General features: G+C 42.1%; 1 protein-coding gene across 3 annotated transcripts in view; it reads right to left on the minus strand.

Moving 5' to 3' along the window:
- mindy4 (MINDY lysine 48 deubiquitinase 4) overlaps positions 1 to 19,454 on the minus strand; it is a 195,063-nt gene that overhangs the window by 48,397 nt on the left and 127,212 nt on the right. For all 3 annotated transcript variants that reach the window (XM_048549844.2, XM_048549836.2, XM_048549826.2), the window contains exon 14: positions 4,959 to 5,022. In XM_048549844.2, coding sequence (XP_048405801.2) covers positions 4,959 to 5,022 — 64 coding nt within the window. The remainder of the gene's footprint in view (positions 1 to 4,958; positions 5,023 to 19,454) is intronic.

The raw sequence follows: 19,454 nt of genomic DNA on the forward strand, positions 1-19,454 counted from the left end.
GAGCATGGCTTGATCAAATACAGTCAACACGGCTTTGTGAGGGGTAGGTCATGCCTTACAAACCTTATCGAGTTTTTTGAGGATGTGACTAGAAAAGTTGATGAGGGTCGAGCTGTGGATGTGGTGTATATGGACTTCAGTAAGGCATTTGATAAGGTTCCCCATGGTAGGCTCATTCAGAAGGTCAGGAGGAATGGGATACAGGGGAACTTAGCTGCTTGGATACAGAATTGGCTGGCCAACAGAAGACAGCGAGTGGTAGTAGAAGGAAAATATTCTGCCTGGAAGTCAGTGGTGAGTGGAGTTCCACAGGGCTCTGTCCTTGGGCCTCTACTGTTTGTAATTTTTATTAATGACTTGGACGAGGGAATTGAAGGATGGGTCAACAAGTTTGCAGACGACACAAAGGTCGGAGGTGTCGTTGACAGTGTAGAGGGCTGTTGTAGGCTGCAGCGGGACATTGACAGGATGCAGAGATGGGCTGAGAGGTGGCAGATGGAGTTCAACCTGGATAAATGCGAGGTGATGCATTTTGGAAGGTCGAATTTGAAAGCTGAGTACAGGATTAAGGATAGGATTCTTGGCAGCGTGGAGGAACAGAGGGATCTTGGTGTGCAGATACATAGATCCCTTAAAATGGCCACCCAAGTGGACAGGGTTGTTAAGAAAGCATATGGTGTTTTGGCTTTCATTAACAGGGGGATTGAGTTTAAGAGTCGTGAGATCTTGTTGCAGCTCTATAAAACTTTGGTTAGACCGCACTTGGAATACTGCGTCCAGTTCTGGGCGCCCTATTATAGGAAAGATGTGGATGCTTTGGAGAGGGTTCAGAGGAGGTTTACCAGGATGCTGCCTGGACTGGAGGGCTTATCTTATGAAGAGAGGTTGACTGAGCTCGGTCTCTTTTCATTGGAGAAAAGGAGGAGGAGAGGGGACCTAATTGAGGTATACAAGATAATGAGAGGCATAGATAGAGTTGATAGCCAGAGACTATTTCCCAGGGCAGAAATGGCTAGCACGAGGGGTCATAGTTTTAAGCTGGTTGGTGGAAAGTATAGAGGGGATGTCAGAGGCAGGTTCTTTACGCAGAGAGTTGTGAGAGCATGGAATGCGTTGCCAGCAGCAGTTGTGGAAGCAAGGTCATTGGGGTCATTTAAGAGACTGCTGGACATGTATATGGTCACAGAAATTTGAGGGTGCATACATGAGGATCAATGGTCGGCACAACATTGTGGGCTGAAGGGCCTGTTCTGTGCTGTACTGTTCTATGTTCTATGTTCTAAGCCAGAGACAGAGATGTTGGCCAGAGAGCAGGGCGGTGCAATGAAGTGGCAGGTAACAGGTAGTTCAGGGACTGTTTTGCAAGCAGAGCGTAGATGTTCTGCGAAGCGGTCACCAAGTCTACGCTTCCTTTCCCCAATGTAGAGAAGACCAAAGATTCCATCCCATTCTCTCAGTTCCTCCGTCTCTGTCGCATATGTTCAGATGAGGCCAACTTCAACAAGGAAGCCTCCAAAATGTCCACATTCTTCCTCAACCAAGGATTCCCCAGCTCTGTTATCGACAGAGCCCTCAATCGGGTGCGACCCATCTCCCGCACTTCTGCCCTCATCCCTCCTCTTCCCTCCCGCAACAGCGATAGGGTTCCCCTTGTCCTCATCTGCCATCCCACCAGTATCTGCATCTAGAAGATCATCAGACGCCATTTCCGCCACCTCCAGCAAGATACCACCACCAGACACATATTCCCCTCCCCTCCCTTGTCCGCCTCTGGGACACCTGGTCCATAGTTCCTTCAGCCCCAACACCTCCCCAAAGCCGTACGGCACCTTCCCCTGTAACCAGCAAAGGTGCAACACCTGCGCATTTACCTCCTCCCTCCCCAGTATCCAAGGGCCCAAACATAGCTTCCAGGTGAAGCAACATTTCATCTGCACTTCCAGGAATCCAGTCTACTGCATTCGCTGCTTGCAATGTGGTCCCCTCTACTTTGGGGAAACAAAGCGTAGACTTGGCGACCGCTTCACAGAGCATCTACATTCTGCTTGCAAAAAGAACTACCTGTTGCCTGCCACTTCAATGCACCTCCTCACTCCCTGGCCAACACCTCTGTCTCTGGCTTGCTACAGTGTCCAGTGAAGCCCAGCGCAAGCTGGAGGAACAACACCTCATTTTCCGCTTGGGGAACCTGCAGCCCTCCGGACTCAATACTGAGTTCAATAATTTTAGGGCCCAAACTCTCCCATGTCCCAGACCCCACAACACACACCAGGCCTTATTACCACATAGCCCCTGTTGTTAGTCACTAACAGTCCCCATTAACATCTATTCACCCTCCCAGCCTGATCATTAGCAACTCCTTTGTCTATCCAACTGTCTTTCTCTCTCAGTGGGCTCTATCCTATCGTTTACTCCCTACCCCACCCACTTCCTATTTTCTGTATATAAACTGGTGTTTTCCCAGCCACTATCAGTTCTGAGAAAGGGTCACCAGATCAGAAACATTAACTGTTTTCTCCTCCACAGATGCTGCAAGACCTGCTGAGCTTTTCGAGCAACTTTGTTTTTGTTGTGAGAGGATTATAGTACTTTTCAAGGTGGACTAATTTATTTCACTAGCATTTGGAGCAGACAGTATGAATCAATGTAATCTTTGGAAAAGACAGACCTTGGAATCATATGACTCTTTCCCTTGTTGCCAATTGTGTACTTGAGGCAGATCTGCAAGTTGCAGGTGACATTTAGAACATGGAACATAGAGCAGTACAGCACAATACAGGCCCTTCAGCCCATGATGTTGTGCTGACCTATTATCTTAATCTAAAATCAAATTACCTGCATACCCTACATTTTATGTGCCTATCCAAGAGTCACTTAAATGTCCCTAATGTATCTACTTCTTTTCCTGTAAGGAAGTCAATATACAGGCAACTCCTTTGAATTGAAAGTTTCTTAAATTTGAACTTCTTTCTTAATCCATAAGATTATATAATGTAGAAAGAAGAAAATTGGCATCTTATCAAAACGCTTCATGATTTCAAAGACTTTTATTAAGGCAACCCTCAGCCTTCTGTTTTCAAGAGAAGAGATCCAGCCTGTTCTTTCTTACCTGACAGATACAACCACGTGTTTCTGGTATTATTATACTTTAGCTTTTGCAACATCTTCAACAATGGTGAGGCAGAGAATACAGTACTCTAGACAAATTTAATACATGTTTTTGCACAACTTCTTTACTTCTCAAATCTATCCCTCCAGAACACAGCCCCTGAGTACTTGAGTGATAACGGGAACTGCAGATGCTGGAGAATCCAAGATAACAAAGTGTGCAGCTGGATGAACACAGCAGGCCAAGCAGCCTGAGATGCTGCTTGGCCTGCTGTGTTCATGCAGCTGTACACTTTGTTATCTCCGAGTACTTGATTTGTTTTCATGTCCCTTTTCTTTCTCAAATTAATGGACTGCTTAATTTAATGTATTCAAATTACTGGGTTATTTGAATTTTGTTACAGCAAAGTACGCTTTCCAATTATCAGAATACCTTCCAAATGAACTTGTCAGGCATGCTTAGCTGTTTTCCTCAAAAATCTATTTTCTGTGTCACTGCTGCTTTTTCAGGTGAAGCGGGGGCTTTCTTGCAGCAGTACCCTACTTGGTTACTTTTGGAATTCCCATCAACTCTTAACTTGGAATGAAAACAGAAACTGAGTTGAAATGATGCTGCTTTCAACTTCAATGAACAAAATATTGAAAGTAAGAGCTGCACAAACATGTGATTAAATGCATCGAATCAGACGACAAGTTATTAAGGGAGTCAATTAGAGTAGATGGAGGGAAACTATTTGTACTGGTTAAGGCGTCTGGGGCTGCATGGTAAAGAGTTCAAAATTTGGAGCCAGACATTTCAGAAGTGAAGTCAGGAAATACTTTACAACAAAGGTCTGTAAAAGTTTGGAATTCCAGCAATTGGTGTGGGAGAAATTATTAATTTTAGAACATATTGATAGATTTTTAACCACTGTAGATATGAAGGGTTATGGGGTAATGGTAGTAATATGAAGTTAGATCTCAGATCAGCACAACTTCATTCAATGATGGAGCAAGTTCGAGGGGGTAAATTACTGACTCCTGTTCCAATGTTGGTACAAATCAAGATACTTTTTGAGAGAGAGATTAACAAGGGGCAGAGACTCATACAAAATAAAATACATTCCTTTGGAACTCTATCCTTCTTCATTAGTTACTAAGGCACGAGTTCTGACAAGAGTGTTTTTGTGTATAACAATTGTCTTGGGCTTATATTTCAGAACTGTTATTGAGGTGTTTGATCTTTTGGAGCTGTTTCAGGTCTTAAACTTTTTTTAAGTTAGCTAAGTGAGTAAGAACAGATTAATTACTCATAATAAACAAAACTAAACAATATTAATGCTTTAAGGGCCAGCTTTTCTCAAATTAAATTCCTCAGCGGTTCAACTGTTGTTTTTGCAAGTAGGCCACAGATCTCAAAAATAAATTAACACTACAGCAACAATTCAACATCTGTTAATTTATAAAAACCCTCCAGAAATATACAATTCTCAAAAACATTGTTCCATTATTAATTCCCATAATATAGGAAAATCTGTGCCTTTAAGATTGTTTCCTGCAGATAGTCATTCCAAACAATTTAGTCCAGTAAGCCAGCAAAAGTCATTATCATCAAAATTACTGATGTAAATTTGGCATTAGAAATATTTGACTGCTTGATGTTAATCTTCCTTAGATACCCACTAGATATGGAGGAGATGCATCCCGAATAGCACATCATCATCTAGGGAATTGACTCTCAGCTCCTTCACTGCAATTTTACAAAATGTCAAAGCCAAATGTATGTTTCAGGAGGAAATTGTACAGTAACTGAAAACATACAAACTGGCCATGTTTTTCGCCTCACTATTCCATAAACAAGTGGTACTGACCTGTGTACAGTATCCATGAGCTCCAATCAGTGTACTGCTGGGAACATCAAAGTCAGATTTTACTCTGGAAATAATGCAAAATATTAGTAGCTTAAAAAGGTGTTGTGATCATTCAACTGTGGAAGAAATGAAGCCAAGAGCTATTACATGATCAGAGATAATGGGAACTGCAGATGCTGGAGAATCCGAGCTAACAAAGCTTGGAGCTGGATGAACACAGAAGGCCAAGCAGCATCTCAGGAGCACAAAAGCTGACGTTTCGGGCCTAGACCCTTCATCAGAAACTTCATCAGAGTTTTTGTGCTCCTATGCTATTACTTGATGCCCACATGGTCTCCTCACTTAACAACTACAACTGCAAGAAGTTCAAAATAATTGATCAAAAATTTCAAATCACTGATTTACAAAATCCATTGAAAATAACACTCAAAAGTATAAGGAAAGTCAATGATGAAAGCAATCATTTGACACAGTGAAGTTCTAATATTCTTATTCTCATATGGGGGAATGAAGTCCAAACCAGGGATAGTATGGCCAGCAGGTTATAAACCTGGAAATCCTTCCGATACATGCAGATGGCAGAAGTAGGAGAGATTCCCAGTCAACCATGTGGTCTCCCATTTTACTACCACCACCTATAGCCCCAGATTACAAGTAAGGGTAAAGTCGCCATTGTCCTACCAGACCACAGGGCTACTCTCTCATTTGACAAAGATAAACAATTGGTGGTGGTTTCACCTGAGTGTCACAACACCTCAGGTGAAGGGAGAGATCGAGAAAAAAGTCCTTTATTCCAGATCAGAACATGCATGTAAAATGCGCACAATGCCAAAGCATGCAACCACCACTCTCCAAATGTAGCATCTATTTCAAATGACCATAATATTGCTGTCATTAGTAACCTGCTTTTCAAACATTTAACACTCAAAGTACAGTTATATTTGTTTAAAGCCAGAGTTGACTGTGATTGGTTAGTTACGGGAATCAAAATTTATTAATCAATATTTTGAAATGGACAGACACTAAGGATCAGAGATAATGGGAAATGCAGATGCTGGAGAATCCAAGATAATAAAGTGTGAAGCTGGATGAACACAGCAGGCCCAGCAGCATCTCAGGAGCACAAAAGCTGACGTTTCGGGCCTAGACCCTTCATCAGAGAGGGGGATGGGGAGAGGGTTCTGGATTAAATAGGGAGAGAGAGGGAGGCAGACCGAAGATGAAGAGAAAAGAAGATAGGTGGAGAGGAGAGTATAGGTGAGGAGGTAGGGAGGGGATAGGTCAGTCCAGGGAAGACGGACAGGTCAAGGAGGTGGGATGAGGTTAGTAGGTAGGAAATGGAGTGTGGCTTGGGTTGGGAGGAAGGGATGGGTGAGAGGAAGAACAGGTTAGGGAGGCAGAGACAGGCTGGGCTGGTTTTGGGATGCAGTGGGGGGAGGGGATGAGCTGGGCTGGTTTTGGGATGCAGTGGGGGAAGGGGAGATTTTGAAACTGGTGAAGTCCACATTGATACCATTGAGCTGCAGGGTTCCCAAGTGGAATATGAGTTGCTGTTCCTGCAACCTTCGGGTGGCATCACTATGGCACTGCAGGAGGCCCATGATGGGCATGTCATCTATAGAATGGGAGGGGGAGTTAAAATGGTTCGCGACTGGGAGGTGCAGATGTTTATTGCGAACCGAGCGGAGGTGTTCTGCAAAGCGGTCCCCAAGCCTCCGCTTGGTTTCCCCAATGTAGAGGTAGCCACACCGGGTACAATGGATGCAGTATACCACATTGGCAGATGTGCAGGTGAACCTGTGCTTGATATGGAAAGTCATCTTGGGGCCTGGGATGGGGGTGAGGGAGGAGGTGTGGACACTAAGGATTATTTCAGTAACACTGTGCATTAGATGGCACCAAAACAAGAGGCAGGCATATTGAGGATGTTTCCCTTATTAAAATAAACTTTAAGGGCAGGTGGGAAGAGGACAAAACCCAAAACTTTACCAGTGAACAATCCAGAGCCCGCCAAATATTCCAATTAAAAGATCAAATGATTGGCTCGCCATAAATTACATTCTGGTTCATTTTATCTCTGATTTCCCAAATACTAAGCTTCTCATTACAACAAACAATGTCTTCAAAGACTCCACAATTATTGGATCAATTTGTCTTTCCTAGAATTTGAAGAGGAATTGTTAAATTACTCCTAATTTCCACCAAGTAAGACAGTACCTATATTTACTGCTGGCTTGGTTCAAATTTATGCCTTCTAAAGCTGTGTTGGATGTCATCCATTAACAATCGTGATCACATAGTTACTTATGACAAACAAAGTATTTCTGTCTCTAGATTATTTAATGAAATCTACCTTACCAGCAGAATGCCCAAAGCTAAATTTAGGTATCGCAATTTCTTTCAAACTGCAGAATAAGAAATAGGAGGTGGGATTTTAAGATCTTTTACTTTATGAAAACCAGCAAATCAGACTCAAACACACAGAATCATAGAGTTCCTACAGTGAAGTGAGGCCATGTACATTAAGAGCAAGAGAGCAAAGATAGAGACCGTAGGGTCCCTTAAGGGTCAATGAAGTTGCCTTTGTGTTGAACCTCGGGAGACAAGAGAGATATTAAATGAATATTTTACATCAGGTTTTACTGAGGAGAAAGAAATGGAAACTGGAAAACTCAGGGAAATAAATACTGATGTTTTAAAAATGGTTCACATCACACACGGGCGAGTGCTGAAGGTCTTAGAAAACATAAAGGTAGATCAGTCTTCAGGCCCTGATCAAGTCTCTCCTAGGAGATTGTGAGAAGTTAGGAAGGAAGTTGCAGAGCCCCTAGCAGAAATATTCATATCATCTATAACCGCAGGTGAGTGCTGGAGGACTTGGAGGGTGGTTAATATTGTGAATTTATTTATGGAAGGCTGTAAAGAGAAGTCTCAGAACTATAGACCTGTGAGTCTGACAGTGGTGGTAGGTAAGCTGTTGGAAGTGATTCTGAGACACAGAATTGATATGCATTTGGACAGGCAAAGATTGATTAGGGAAAGTCACCATGGTTTTGCATGAGGGATTTCGTATCTCAGAAATCTGATGGAGTTTTCTGAGGAAGAAACAAGAAAGACTAATGATGGCAGAGCGGTAAGCATTGTTTACTTGGGCTTTAGTAAAGTATTTGATAAGGCTCCGCATGGCAGACTAATTAGTGAAGTGTGACCACATGGAATTCAGGATGAGCTTTCCAACTGGATACAAAATTGGCTTTACAGTAGGGGAAGAGGGCGGTGATGGAGGATTGATGTTTGGATTGGAGGCCTGTGACCAGCAGTGTTGTACAGGATCAATACTGCGTCTAATTTTGTTTGCCATTTATATAAATGAGTTGGATAAGAATACAGGAGGCATGGCTAGCAAGTTTGTAGATAACACCAACATTGATGATATAGTTGACAGTGAAGAAGGTTATCTAAGATTACAAAGAGATCTTGATCAATTGAGCCAATGGGCTGAAGAGCAGCGGAAGGAGTTTAATTTGAATAAATGTGAGATATTGCATTTTGGTAAAACAAACAAGGCAGGACTTAGACAATTAACGGCAGGGCCCTGTTGTAGAACAGAGACACCTAGGGGATCAGGTACAAAATTCTTTGCAATTTGCATCACAGGTGGAAAGGGTGACTAAAAGTGTTTAGCATGATTGCCTTCATTGCTCAGGCCTTTGAGTACAGAAGTTGAGATGTCACTTTGAGGTTGTACAGTATGTTGGTGAGGCCTCTTCTGGAGTACTATGTGCAGTTCTGGTTGCCCTGTTATAGGAAGGATATTATTAAACTGGAGAGGATTCAGAAAAGATTTACCAGGATGTTGCCAGGAATAGAAGGTATGAGTTATAAAAAATAGGCTGGAAAGGCTGAGATGATTTTTCACTGGAGCATAGGAAGTTGAGGGGAGAGGTTTACAAGATCATGAGGGACATAGATAAGGTGATTATCAAAGGTCTCTTCCCTAAGGTGGGGGGAGTTCAAAACAAGGGGCATATTTTTAAGGTGAGAGGAGGGAGATTTAAAAACGACGTGAGGGATTACATTTTACGTAGTGCTTACTGTGCAGAATGAACTGCCAGAAGTAGTGCTGGATGCCAATACAGTTACAATGTTTAAAGGACATTTGGATAAAAGTATATGAATAAGACAGGTTTGGAGGGATATGGGTCAAATGCAGGCAGGTGGGGCTAGTTTAGTTTGGGAACATTATCGGTGAGGACTAGTTGGACCAAAGGGTCCACTTCCCTGCTGAATGACTCTATGAGACTGCACCGACCCTCTGAAGAGCATCTCACGCAGACCCACCCCCTACCTATCCGTGTAACCACGCATTCCCCATGGCTAATCCACCTCATCTGCACATCCCTGGACACCGCAGGGTGCTTTAACATGGGCAATCAACCTAAACTGCACATCTTTGGATGATGAGAGTAAACTAGACAGAGAAAACTCACAGACATACATTAGTTAGCATGTAGCCACATGGCTTTAAAAAAGCCAAAGCTCACAAAGAAATTCATAACCAATTCACTTCAATATATTCAAGACTCCATATCTAGTGGAGATATGGAGATTTTTGATAGGCAAAGGAATAAAGAGTCGGGAGGGTCCATACAGCAAAGTGGATTCAAGGTCAACATCAGATCAGCCATGATCTTATTAAATAGTGCCGTAAGCTCAAGGGGCCAAATGATGACTCATGTGCCCAATTCTCAAGTTCTGCCTTAAATCCTGTCAAATCTCTGCATCACGCTAGTTGTCGTCAAGCAACACAATAGCTGGAAATATTTCTTTCCCCCATATTTACTCTCGGGATATGAACTGCACAGAAACATGAGGTACAACTAAACAATAAGTCATCAAAATAAACCTACTTGAGATAAGCAAGAGTATTCACTACATTTATCACGAAACACATTTGAATTTCAGATGGTCTTTTCTAAAAAGAACACAAATTTGGGAGTTTCCCCAAAGGTTATGAAAACAAACGGCTTATTTTTTAAGATACTGGATCTTGGGGCATTGGCAATCAACAGCAACAACAATAATTAAAAACAGGTCAGTTGGATGTACTTTGAACTATAAATAATCTCTTCAAAATATAACCCCAGTTCTAAGCAACATGCATCATTTACATTCCTTTGAAGCACAAAATCCCAACAGGAAAAGTAATATAACTGTAAAAGTTAAAGGTTGTATTAGATCAAAGAAAAAAGCTTTCAAAATAGACAAAGTGCTAAGCCCCTGAGTATTTTGGGAACAATTTCGAATTGAGCAAATGAAGACCAAGAAACAGATAAAGAAATTTACAATCAACCCTATCTATTCACAATTCCTGTCAATTATTTGGTGTGGGACGAAACATATTTCCAAGATTGCTAAGGATACAAACTAGTGGGAATAGGAGTAGCAAGTAAGACACAAAGAGGCTTCAAGGTGATTTAGAGAAATTAGGTGAATGTGCAAGGACATAGCTATTGGAATGTAATGTCAAAAAATCAGAACTTATCCACTTTGATATGGGCAATAAAATCAGAAATTTAGAGTATTTCTAAAATGGTGAGAGATTGCAAAGTATGTTTTGTTCCAATGGACCTAGGTGCCATTGTTCATAAATTACTTTAAACTAGGCAATTAGGAAGGCAAATGGTACACTGGCCTTTCATGCAAGAGTATCTGAGTACTGGAATAAAGAGATCTAGTTGCCATCATATAGTGCCTTGCTGAGAACACATTAGGAGTACAGTATATAAATATGGTCGCCATGCCAAAAGAGATATACCAGCTGTACAAGAAATACAACATGGACTCATTGCTATTCCTGGAATACATGAATTATTCTGAGGGGAAACTGAGATTGAGCTTGTGTTGGTTCCAATCTAGAAGAATGAGCGGTAGTCTCAAATTTACCCTTTTATAGGGCTTCACAGGGTAAATGCAGAAAAGATTTACCTCTGGCCAAAACAGTAGGTAGGGAACCAAACACCAAGGCTTACAGCATCTAAGTAAGGTGTAGGTCATTAAGGACTGAGAGGAGGAGGAATTTTTCTTCACTTTGAGGGTGATAACCTTTGGAATTCTATACCTCAGAATTTTGTAGTCTCAGTAACCTAGTATGTCCATGACAAAAATCAGGATATGGAAAAGGGATAAGGATGCATTTTGAGAGGTCAAATGCAAGAGGAATGTATTTCATAAACGACAAGACCCTTAGTAGCACTGACATGCAGAGGGATCTTGGGGTGCAAGTCCACAAGAGTATAAGGTGGTAAAAGAAGGCATATGGCATTGGTTAGGGCATTGAGTATAAATGGTGGTAAGTCACGTTGCAGTTGTACAAAACTTTAGTTAGCCCACAGTTAGAGTGCTCTGCACAGTTCTGTTTGCCAAACTATGGCAAGGATGTGAAGGGTTTGGACAGGATGTAAAAGAGGTTTGCTGGGATGTTGTCTGGATTGGGAGTGTATTTGCTATAAGGAGAGGTTGAGCTAACTTGGACTGTTTTCACGGGAGTGTCAGATGCTGAGGTGTGGCTTGATGGAAGTATACAAAATTATGAAATGTATGCGTAGGATGCATATTTGGAGTCTTTTTCCCAGGGTGGAAATGTCAAATACCAAGTGCCTGTGTTGAAGGTAGGAGGGGAAAATTTTAAACGGAAATGTGCAAGGAATTTTTTTTTTTACAGAGGGTGGTAGGTACTGGGAAGTGACGCCAGGGGAGGTGGTAGAAGCTGATACAAAAGCAAAGTTTAAGAGACACTTAGACAGACACCTGAACAAGCAGGAAGGAGGAGAATACAGGCCATGTGCAGACAGATAGGATTACAGAATGAGAACCAGCTTTACTTCAAACTCAAGCTTCAACTGAAACTGGCACCCTTATAGAGCAGAAGTCTAGGCACATTTTGGTTTACCAGAAGAAACAAGATGAGAGACATCTTATTAGACATCTTATTCACAACACATTTATTTTCACAATTCTCCAAGTGATGAATTTTGGATGGCAATTATTAGGTTAACTACTTCCTTGAAAGTGAAGGAGTGCTTTTAAACATACAACAGAACCGTAAAGGAGATGTGAAACCCATTCCACTGGGTTATTTGGTGACCACAGCCTGAATTATATTGCCACAGGTGACATGAAATTGAATGGGATGTTAATTTATGTTAGTTCAAATGAACAGTAAAGTCAGAACACAAAGCAAAACAACAGAAATAAAAGTCATAGGTGTGAGTTCATATCCCAAGCAATATTTTCAAATCCCTCAAATGTTTATTTTCTATTGAATCTGGTCTGCAACTCACATGTTATACATCTACGTCCATATTAAAATCTAGAAGTTCACAGACAAGTGCCTACTCTGAGCTCAGCCCTACTTCTTATTTTCCATAATCTAAGGAATACAGTGGTTTGAGAACTCACTATTACATTGTCGAAGGCATTTAGAGATAAGCAACAAGTCCTGACCTAGCCAGTCAGACCCCAAATTATACAAAGAAATCTACAGCACAAGAACAGGCCCTTCGGCCCTCCAAGCCTGCGCCGATCCAGATCCTCTGTCTAACCTGTCATCTATTTTCTAATGGTCTAAGTCCATTTGCTCCCTGCCCATCCATGTACCTGTCCAAATATATCTTAAAAGACGCTAACGTGTCTGTGTCTACCACCTCCGCTGGCAACGTGTTCCAGGCGCCCACCACCCTCTGTGTAAAGAACCTTCCATGCATATCTCCCTTAAACTTTCCTCCTCTCACTTTGAACTCATGACCCCTAGTAATTGAGTCCCCCACTCTGGGAAAAATACGATTGAACAAATGAAAATCTAAACTTTTAAAACTCAACATTCAGAGGAGATTGTTGATTAGGTTTTGCTGACAAGTTAAGACAAACATGACCCAGTTTAATTTTATGGCATTCCTTAGGAACTTGTGCTGGCACCATTCACATCATGATGCGCTAGACAGTTTCAAGACACTGTTTTTGTTTACAAGTGTTATTTGCAGTGATTGTTAGCAGGTTAAGCTGCATCTCTACTTTTAGAGCCAGATCCTTTAATTACATAGAATTTTATTACAGGAAACTCAAGTGACGCAGATTGTGATTGAAGGACAGAGGAAGCACATACTTCTCAAGTGCCCCTGTTCCTCAAGTTAACCGCTTTCATCTACTAAAACTTCATACGGTATTCAATATAGTCTTGCCTTTTATTCTAAAGGCATAGTCACTTACGGCACAGAAGGGCACAAAGTCAGCCAACTAAATCCACATTGGCTCCCTGTGGAGCAGTCCAACCTGTCTGAATCTGCTGCTTGAACCCCATAACTATGTAGTTTATTTTTTCAAGCACCTGTCCAATTTCCTTTTGAAATCATTCATCATTTCTGCTTCCACCACTCTTGCAGGTAACAAATTCTAGTTGATTATATCTTGCTGCATAAAAATCATTTTCCTCAGATTTCCGCTGCTTCTGTGATCTAAATCCTGAAATTTGTGCTTCCCATTCCTTGTCTAGCTGATCTAAATTGTTAGTTTGATAAACCTCTATTAAATCTCCCCTTGAAATTCTTCACAACAAGGATAACAAACTCAACCTTTTCAATCTAGCCTTGTAGCTAAAACCCCATTATGGAAATATTCTGGTAACGTCCACTGCATCCTTTAAAGAGCTGTCACATCATTCGGATAAGTAGATCATATGGCTTTTTGTTTAGTTAATTAACGTGGTGGTCAATCATTAAGACAAGGCAGATTTACTCTAACAACAGGACAGAAGTTTATTACACAAAAGTAGGAATGAAGAAAAAAAGTAAGCCATCTAAATACAGAAGCCAGTTACCAAGATCTAAATCACACAGCAAAGCAAAGGATTGTTCCCATGCACTATTCATCACAGACACTCAAGACCACAGAAATCATACCCCTATCTTAACTCCTTTAAGTTAACTTACTTTTGACAGTTTATTTGCCATGCACTGTAGAGGCAATTTTATTAGTCCTTTGCAAGTCTGCCAATATGGGCAGCATGCTGTCTCAGTGGTTAGCACTGCTGCTTCACAGTGCCAGGGACCTGGGTTCGATTCCACCCTCAGGTGACTGTGTGGAGTTTGCACATTCATCCCGTGTCTGCTTGGGTTTCCTCTGGGTGAACAAGGTGTAGAGCTGGATGAACACAGCAGGCTAAGCAGCATCAGAGGAGCAGGAAAACTGATGTTTCGGGTCTAGACGCTTCTTCAGAAATGGTGCTGGAGAATCTGAGACAACAAGGTGTACAGCTGGATGAACTCCAGCATTGGCAGTTCCTACTATCTCTTTCCTCCAGGTGCTCCATTCTCCTCCCTCAGTCCAAAGATGTGCAGGTTAGTTGGGTTGGCCATGTTAAATTGCCCATAATGTTCAGGAATGTGTACATTAAGAACATAAGAACTAGGAGCAGGAGTGGGCTATCTGGGCCCTCGAGCCTGCCCTGCCATTTAATAAGATCATGGCTGATCTCTGAGACTCAGCTCCACTTACCCGTCTACTCACCATAACCCTTAATTACTTTACTGTTCAAAAATTTATCTAGCCTTGCCTTAAAAACATTCAGTGAGGTAGCTTCAACCGCTTCACTGGGCAGGGAATTCCACAGATTCACAACACTTTGGGTGAAGAAGTTCCTCTTGACCTCAGTCCTACATCTGCTTCCCTTTATTATGAGGCGATGCCCTCTAGTCCTAGTTTCACCTGCTAGCGAAAACAACCTCCCTGCCTCCAGCTTAGCTATTCCCTTCCTAACCTTATATGTTTCTATAAGATCTTCCCTCATTCTTCTGAATTCCAATGAGTATATTAAGGGGGATACTCTGATGGTCAGTGTGGACTTGTTGGGCTGAAGGGCCTGTTTCCACACAGTAGGGATTCTATGATTCTATGATCTATTAAATCTTCACAAATCTGACAGCGCCAACTTTCTTCATTCTCAATCTCTGGATTTCTCAACTAACTCTCCAGGTTTGGAAGTTTTACAAACTAAGTCAATCTGATGTGGCCTGAATGGCCCTGAATACCTTCTAGGAAGGAAACGAAATTTGCTTATGACTCAACCCTTGTACCTTCTGAAGTGATTAGATTAGATTCCCTACAATGTGGAAACAGGCCCTTCGGCCCAACATGTCCACACCGCCTCGTGAAGCATCCCACCAAGACCCATCCCCCTATAACCCACACACCCCTGAACACTACAGGCAATTTAGCATGTCCGATCCACCTAGCCTGCACATCTTTGGACTGTGGGAGGAAACCGGAGCACCCGGAGAAAACCCATGCAGACACAGGGAGAATGTGCAAACTCTTCACAGACAGTCGCCCGAGCCTGGAGTCGAACCTGGGTCCCTAGCACTGTGAGGCTGCAGTGCTAACCACTGAGCCACTGTGCCAAGTGAATTTTAAAATCTTGCTTAATCCTAGATTTCACTGAACTGAAAACAAAGATCAAGGCCTTACATGCTGTGATCTCCAGCTTTTTTTGTTTTCAGTACAGGTTCCAGCATCGGCAGTATTTTGCTCCTACATTATGTTTAATCAACTGTCATGTCTCTTTGAGGAATGCCGAACCTGAAGAAGTTTTACTCTTCCCCCTGACATGAATTCCGGTTGTCTCTTTCTCCTGGTATATCTTCATTGATTTCCATTTCACTGCTGGTGTCCAACCAGGTGTTTGCGAAAACTCGCTTTCACAGCCATGTTTCGTTTCTCGGTGACTGCCAATGACTCAGACTTACGCCACACGGATTTCAACTCAAGTTTCACCATTCACGCTTCAAATCCACCCAAGATTACAAGTATCTCAAGGATGTCAACGTTGCTCAGACTGCTGTTCCCGTCGCATCCAACCATCCATGGTCAATGCCATGTGCCGTTATTTGCATACACCTGATTCCACACTGCAGCAACATCAACTCATCCATCCATCAACTCAACAAAAGGCCTTTTCTCTCTTTCCATCAAGGGGTACAAGCTCCAGCAACTTATGGACTCCAACATCCATCCTACAATGCCCTTCCCTTTCTGCCTCTCGAACACTGTGCCCCACTCCCGCCAGTCAGCGCTGAACCCTTACAGTCTGTTAGCACCCACCCCTTCCGCAGCACTCAGATGCCATCCCTTTCCATCCTGAGGTCACGACCTCCAACCCTAGCCTGTCGTGTTTTCAACATACCTCTTGCCTTCCCCTCTCTGAAGCTAAACGTATTGACCTTGACAAGGGACTCAGCTTCAGAGCCTTACGCCCCGACTTCAAAGAATTTCGGACTCGCCATGACATTGAACTGTTCTTCCGCTGCCTCCATCCCTACGCTCATTACTGTGGACCAGAATCCTCCTGCCCACCACCCCCATTCCACTTGTAAGGAACCATATCATCTTCATTGCTTACTACTCCACCAAGTTCGGTAGCAACAGGCAAATTTTGAAATTTATTCTTGTCACGTTCGCAACAGGTATTTTATTAAGTGTTTGTAAGATGCAATTAAGCATCCTTCATTATAGCCCCCTTTCAGTTTCTGTGCTTTAATTAAAATTTGAAAAGGTGGTTTAAACTAACCTTTAAAGAAAAGTTAGTTTACTGCATTTAAACTTGTAATTATTCAAGTAAAGACAAGAAAGTTGTTGGCTAAAAATACCTAAATATTACAAGCAGGCAAGGATAAAACACATGCAAAGATAAAAATAAGGTCAGTCTCTAGGACAATTATAACAAAGTGTAGAGCTGGATGAACACAGCAGGCCAAGCAGCATCTTAGGAGCAGGAAAGCTTCAAGCAGCATCTTAAGAGCAGAAAAGCTGCCAAGCATCATCTTAGAAGCAGAAAAGCTCCAAGCAGCATCTTAGGAACAGATTTTCTGCTCCTAAGATGCTGCTTGGCCGGCTGTGTTCATCCAGCACTTTGTTATCTCGGATTTTCCAGCATCTGCAGTTCCTATTATCTCGAGGACCGTTAATGCTTTAAGTTTCTCATTTTTTAAAGTGAGGGGATTGAAGTTGAAGTCAGGTTTGGCAGCTGTGATTGGTTTTGTAGTCAAACAATCTGAAATTACCTTTGCCAGTGGACTCAGCTGGTCAACAAGGTTCAGGAGAAAGGATATTATTTGTTCCTCACTAAGGGACCATTCCTCTAGAGTCATGACAACTCTGTGACGCTTGCAGATTTTTTTTTCTTCTTCATAAGAGGTGGTAGTGTAGGTTGCTCAGCCATTTGATTTGATCATGGCTGATTTTGGCACGTGGCTTATCAGTGTCACTAGCTGAGCATTTCTTGCTTCTCCTTGGCTGCCCCTGAAAAGGTGGTGCCTTCTTGAACAAACACAGCCCATTTGGTTTAGCTAGATTCCCAATGTGAGAATTTTGACCCAGCGACACTGAAGTCAGAATTTCCAAGTCAGGATGGTGAGATGCTGGCAGAGGAGCTTGTACATGGTGGTGGTCTCACTACACTGCTGTTCTTGACTTTCTCAATGGTAGTAATGGTCACAGGTTTGCAATGTGCTAAGGCAAATTTCTGCAATACAACTTTCAGGGAACACACACTGTCAGTACAGAGAGTTGGTGCTGGTGGAGGGAGTGCAAGCTTGTGGATGTGGTGCTACCAAGTGGGCTGCTTTATCTTGGGTGATGTCAAGTTTCTTAAATATCATTAAAGATGCACTCATCCAAGTACATGGGGAGGAACAAACAGCAGTTGCTGCTGAAATATCATCAGAAATTAGCTTCTAAATTAAAAAGCAGGATCAAGGATAGTAATCTGTCTATCACTGCCCAAGGTTGTGTGCAAAATGGCATGGCAGCAGGTAGATCATTCAGGAGCATTAATGCAGAGCTGGCATGAGAAAGAGACATAACTTTCCATGGGACATTCACATTAGACTGGGACCATGGAAAAGCTATACTAATGGAATGGAACCCTGGTCCCCAAAGAAAGAATAAATGACGCAGCAGCAATAACAGGGAGGGGAAGGGATCTAAAATAAACTGACAGCATAAATGTAAATAAAATAGGACCAGAAAACAGAAACGACTAAAGTAGCAGAAGACACAGATGACTAGAAACATATAAACATGCAAATTAGAAGCAGGAATAAGCTACTTGATCCTTCAAGCCTGTTCTATGACTCAATAAGACCATGGCTCCACACTCCTTCCTACCTTTAATAACCTTTCACCCCGCTGTTTATGAAATATCTATCAGCTCTGCATTAAAAATATTCAAAAACTCTGTTCCCACCACCTTTTGGGGAAGAATTCCAAAGTGTCATGACCCTCAGAAAACGAATCTCCTGTCTTAAATGGATGACTTCTTAATTTGAAACAGCAACCCTTCATTCCATATCCACCCTGTTGAGACCCCTCAGGATATGATGCCTCAATCAAGTTGCCTCCTAAATTACAGCGGATACAGGCTCAGCCAATCCAAACATTCCTCATAAGACATTCCTGATACTAGCAAAGTAAGGCTTCTCTGAACTGTTTCTAATGTGTTTTATATCCTTCTTTAAATAAGGAGTAATAAATATGGTTTATAGAATAGGAGTCTTTAAAAGACGGTCGTTAAACAAAGTTAGAGGAAATCCTTTTACAAATGAATTAAACTGTCTGCATAGCATTGCACAAAGTGAATAAATAAAAGGCCAACTGGGAAGCAATCGTGTGTTGGTGGGGGGGTAGGGGGGAATCAGAAAGATTGAGACGTGGCTATAGAAAAATCAGAATTAGGAAATAAACATTGCAGGGTAGAATATGTATTTAGAAAAGAGAGAGAGGAAAAATAAAAAGGTAAAACCACTGAACTTGATTAGGATAATAACATGAAAATGAAAATGCGGGATCAAGGATGGCTTTATGAAGGCTAGGCAGGTGGAAACACAGAAGGATACAAGGTGTTCACATTAAAGCAGAAAAGAACATGAGTACACTTGCCAGACTGGATGCTAAAAGGACGATTCCCCATGTGGAACAGACTAGTACTAGAGGGGACAGTGGGGGATCTTTCAGAGATGAGGAAAATTCTTTTTCCTGTCAAGGGTTGTGGGTCACGAGTGTGAAATTCTCTTCCCCAGACAGCAGTGATGGCAGGATCCTTGAATATTTTTAAATGCCGACACAGCTAGATACTCAATTGATAAAGTGGAAGGGTCCAACAGCTACATAGGAAAGTGGATTGGAGGCCATAATCAGAATGGCGCAGTAGACCCTGGAGCCTACTCTGCTCCTAATCTATATTCTCCATGTACATCTACCTTTGAGGGAAAACCAGACCGGACTGGCTGAAAGTTTCCCAATTCTTTTCCAAGTACCCATAGCTCTCCCATTAAAACTATGAGCAAAAAGGGGAAGAATGCTTGCAGAAATTCAGCTCTAAACTACTTATTCAGCTATCTAAACTAAAATCAATGTTATTGAGATCCGAGAGTTGCACATGACACC

This window comes from Stegostoma tigrinum, chromosome 2 (genome assembly GCF_030684315.1).
Source record: "Stegostoma tigrinum isolate sSteTig4 chromosome 2, sSteTig4.hap1, whole genome shotgun sequence".
NCBI lineage: Eukaryota > Metazoa > Chordata > Chondrichthyes > Orectolobiformes > Stegostomatidae > Stegostoma > Stegostoma tigrinum.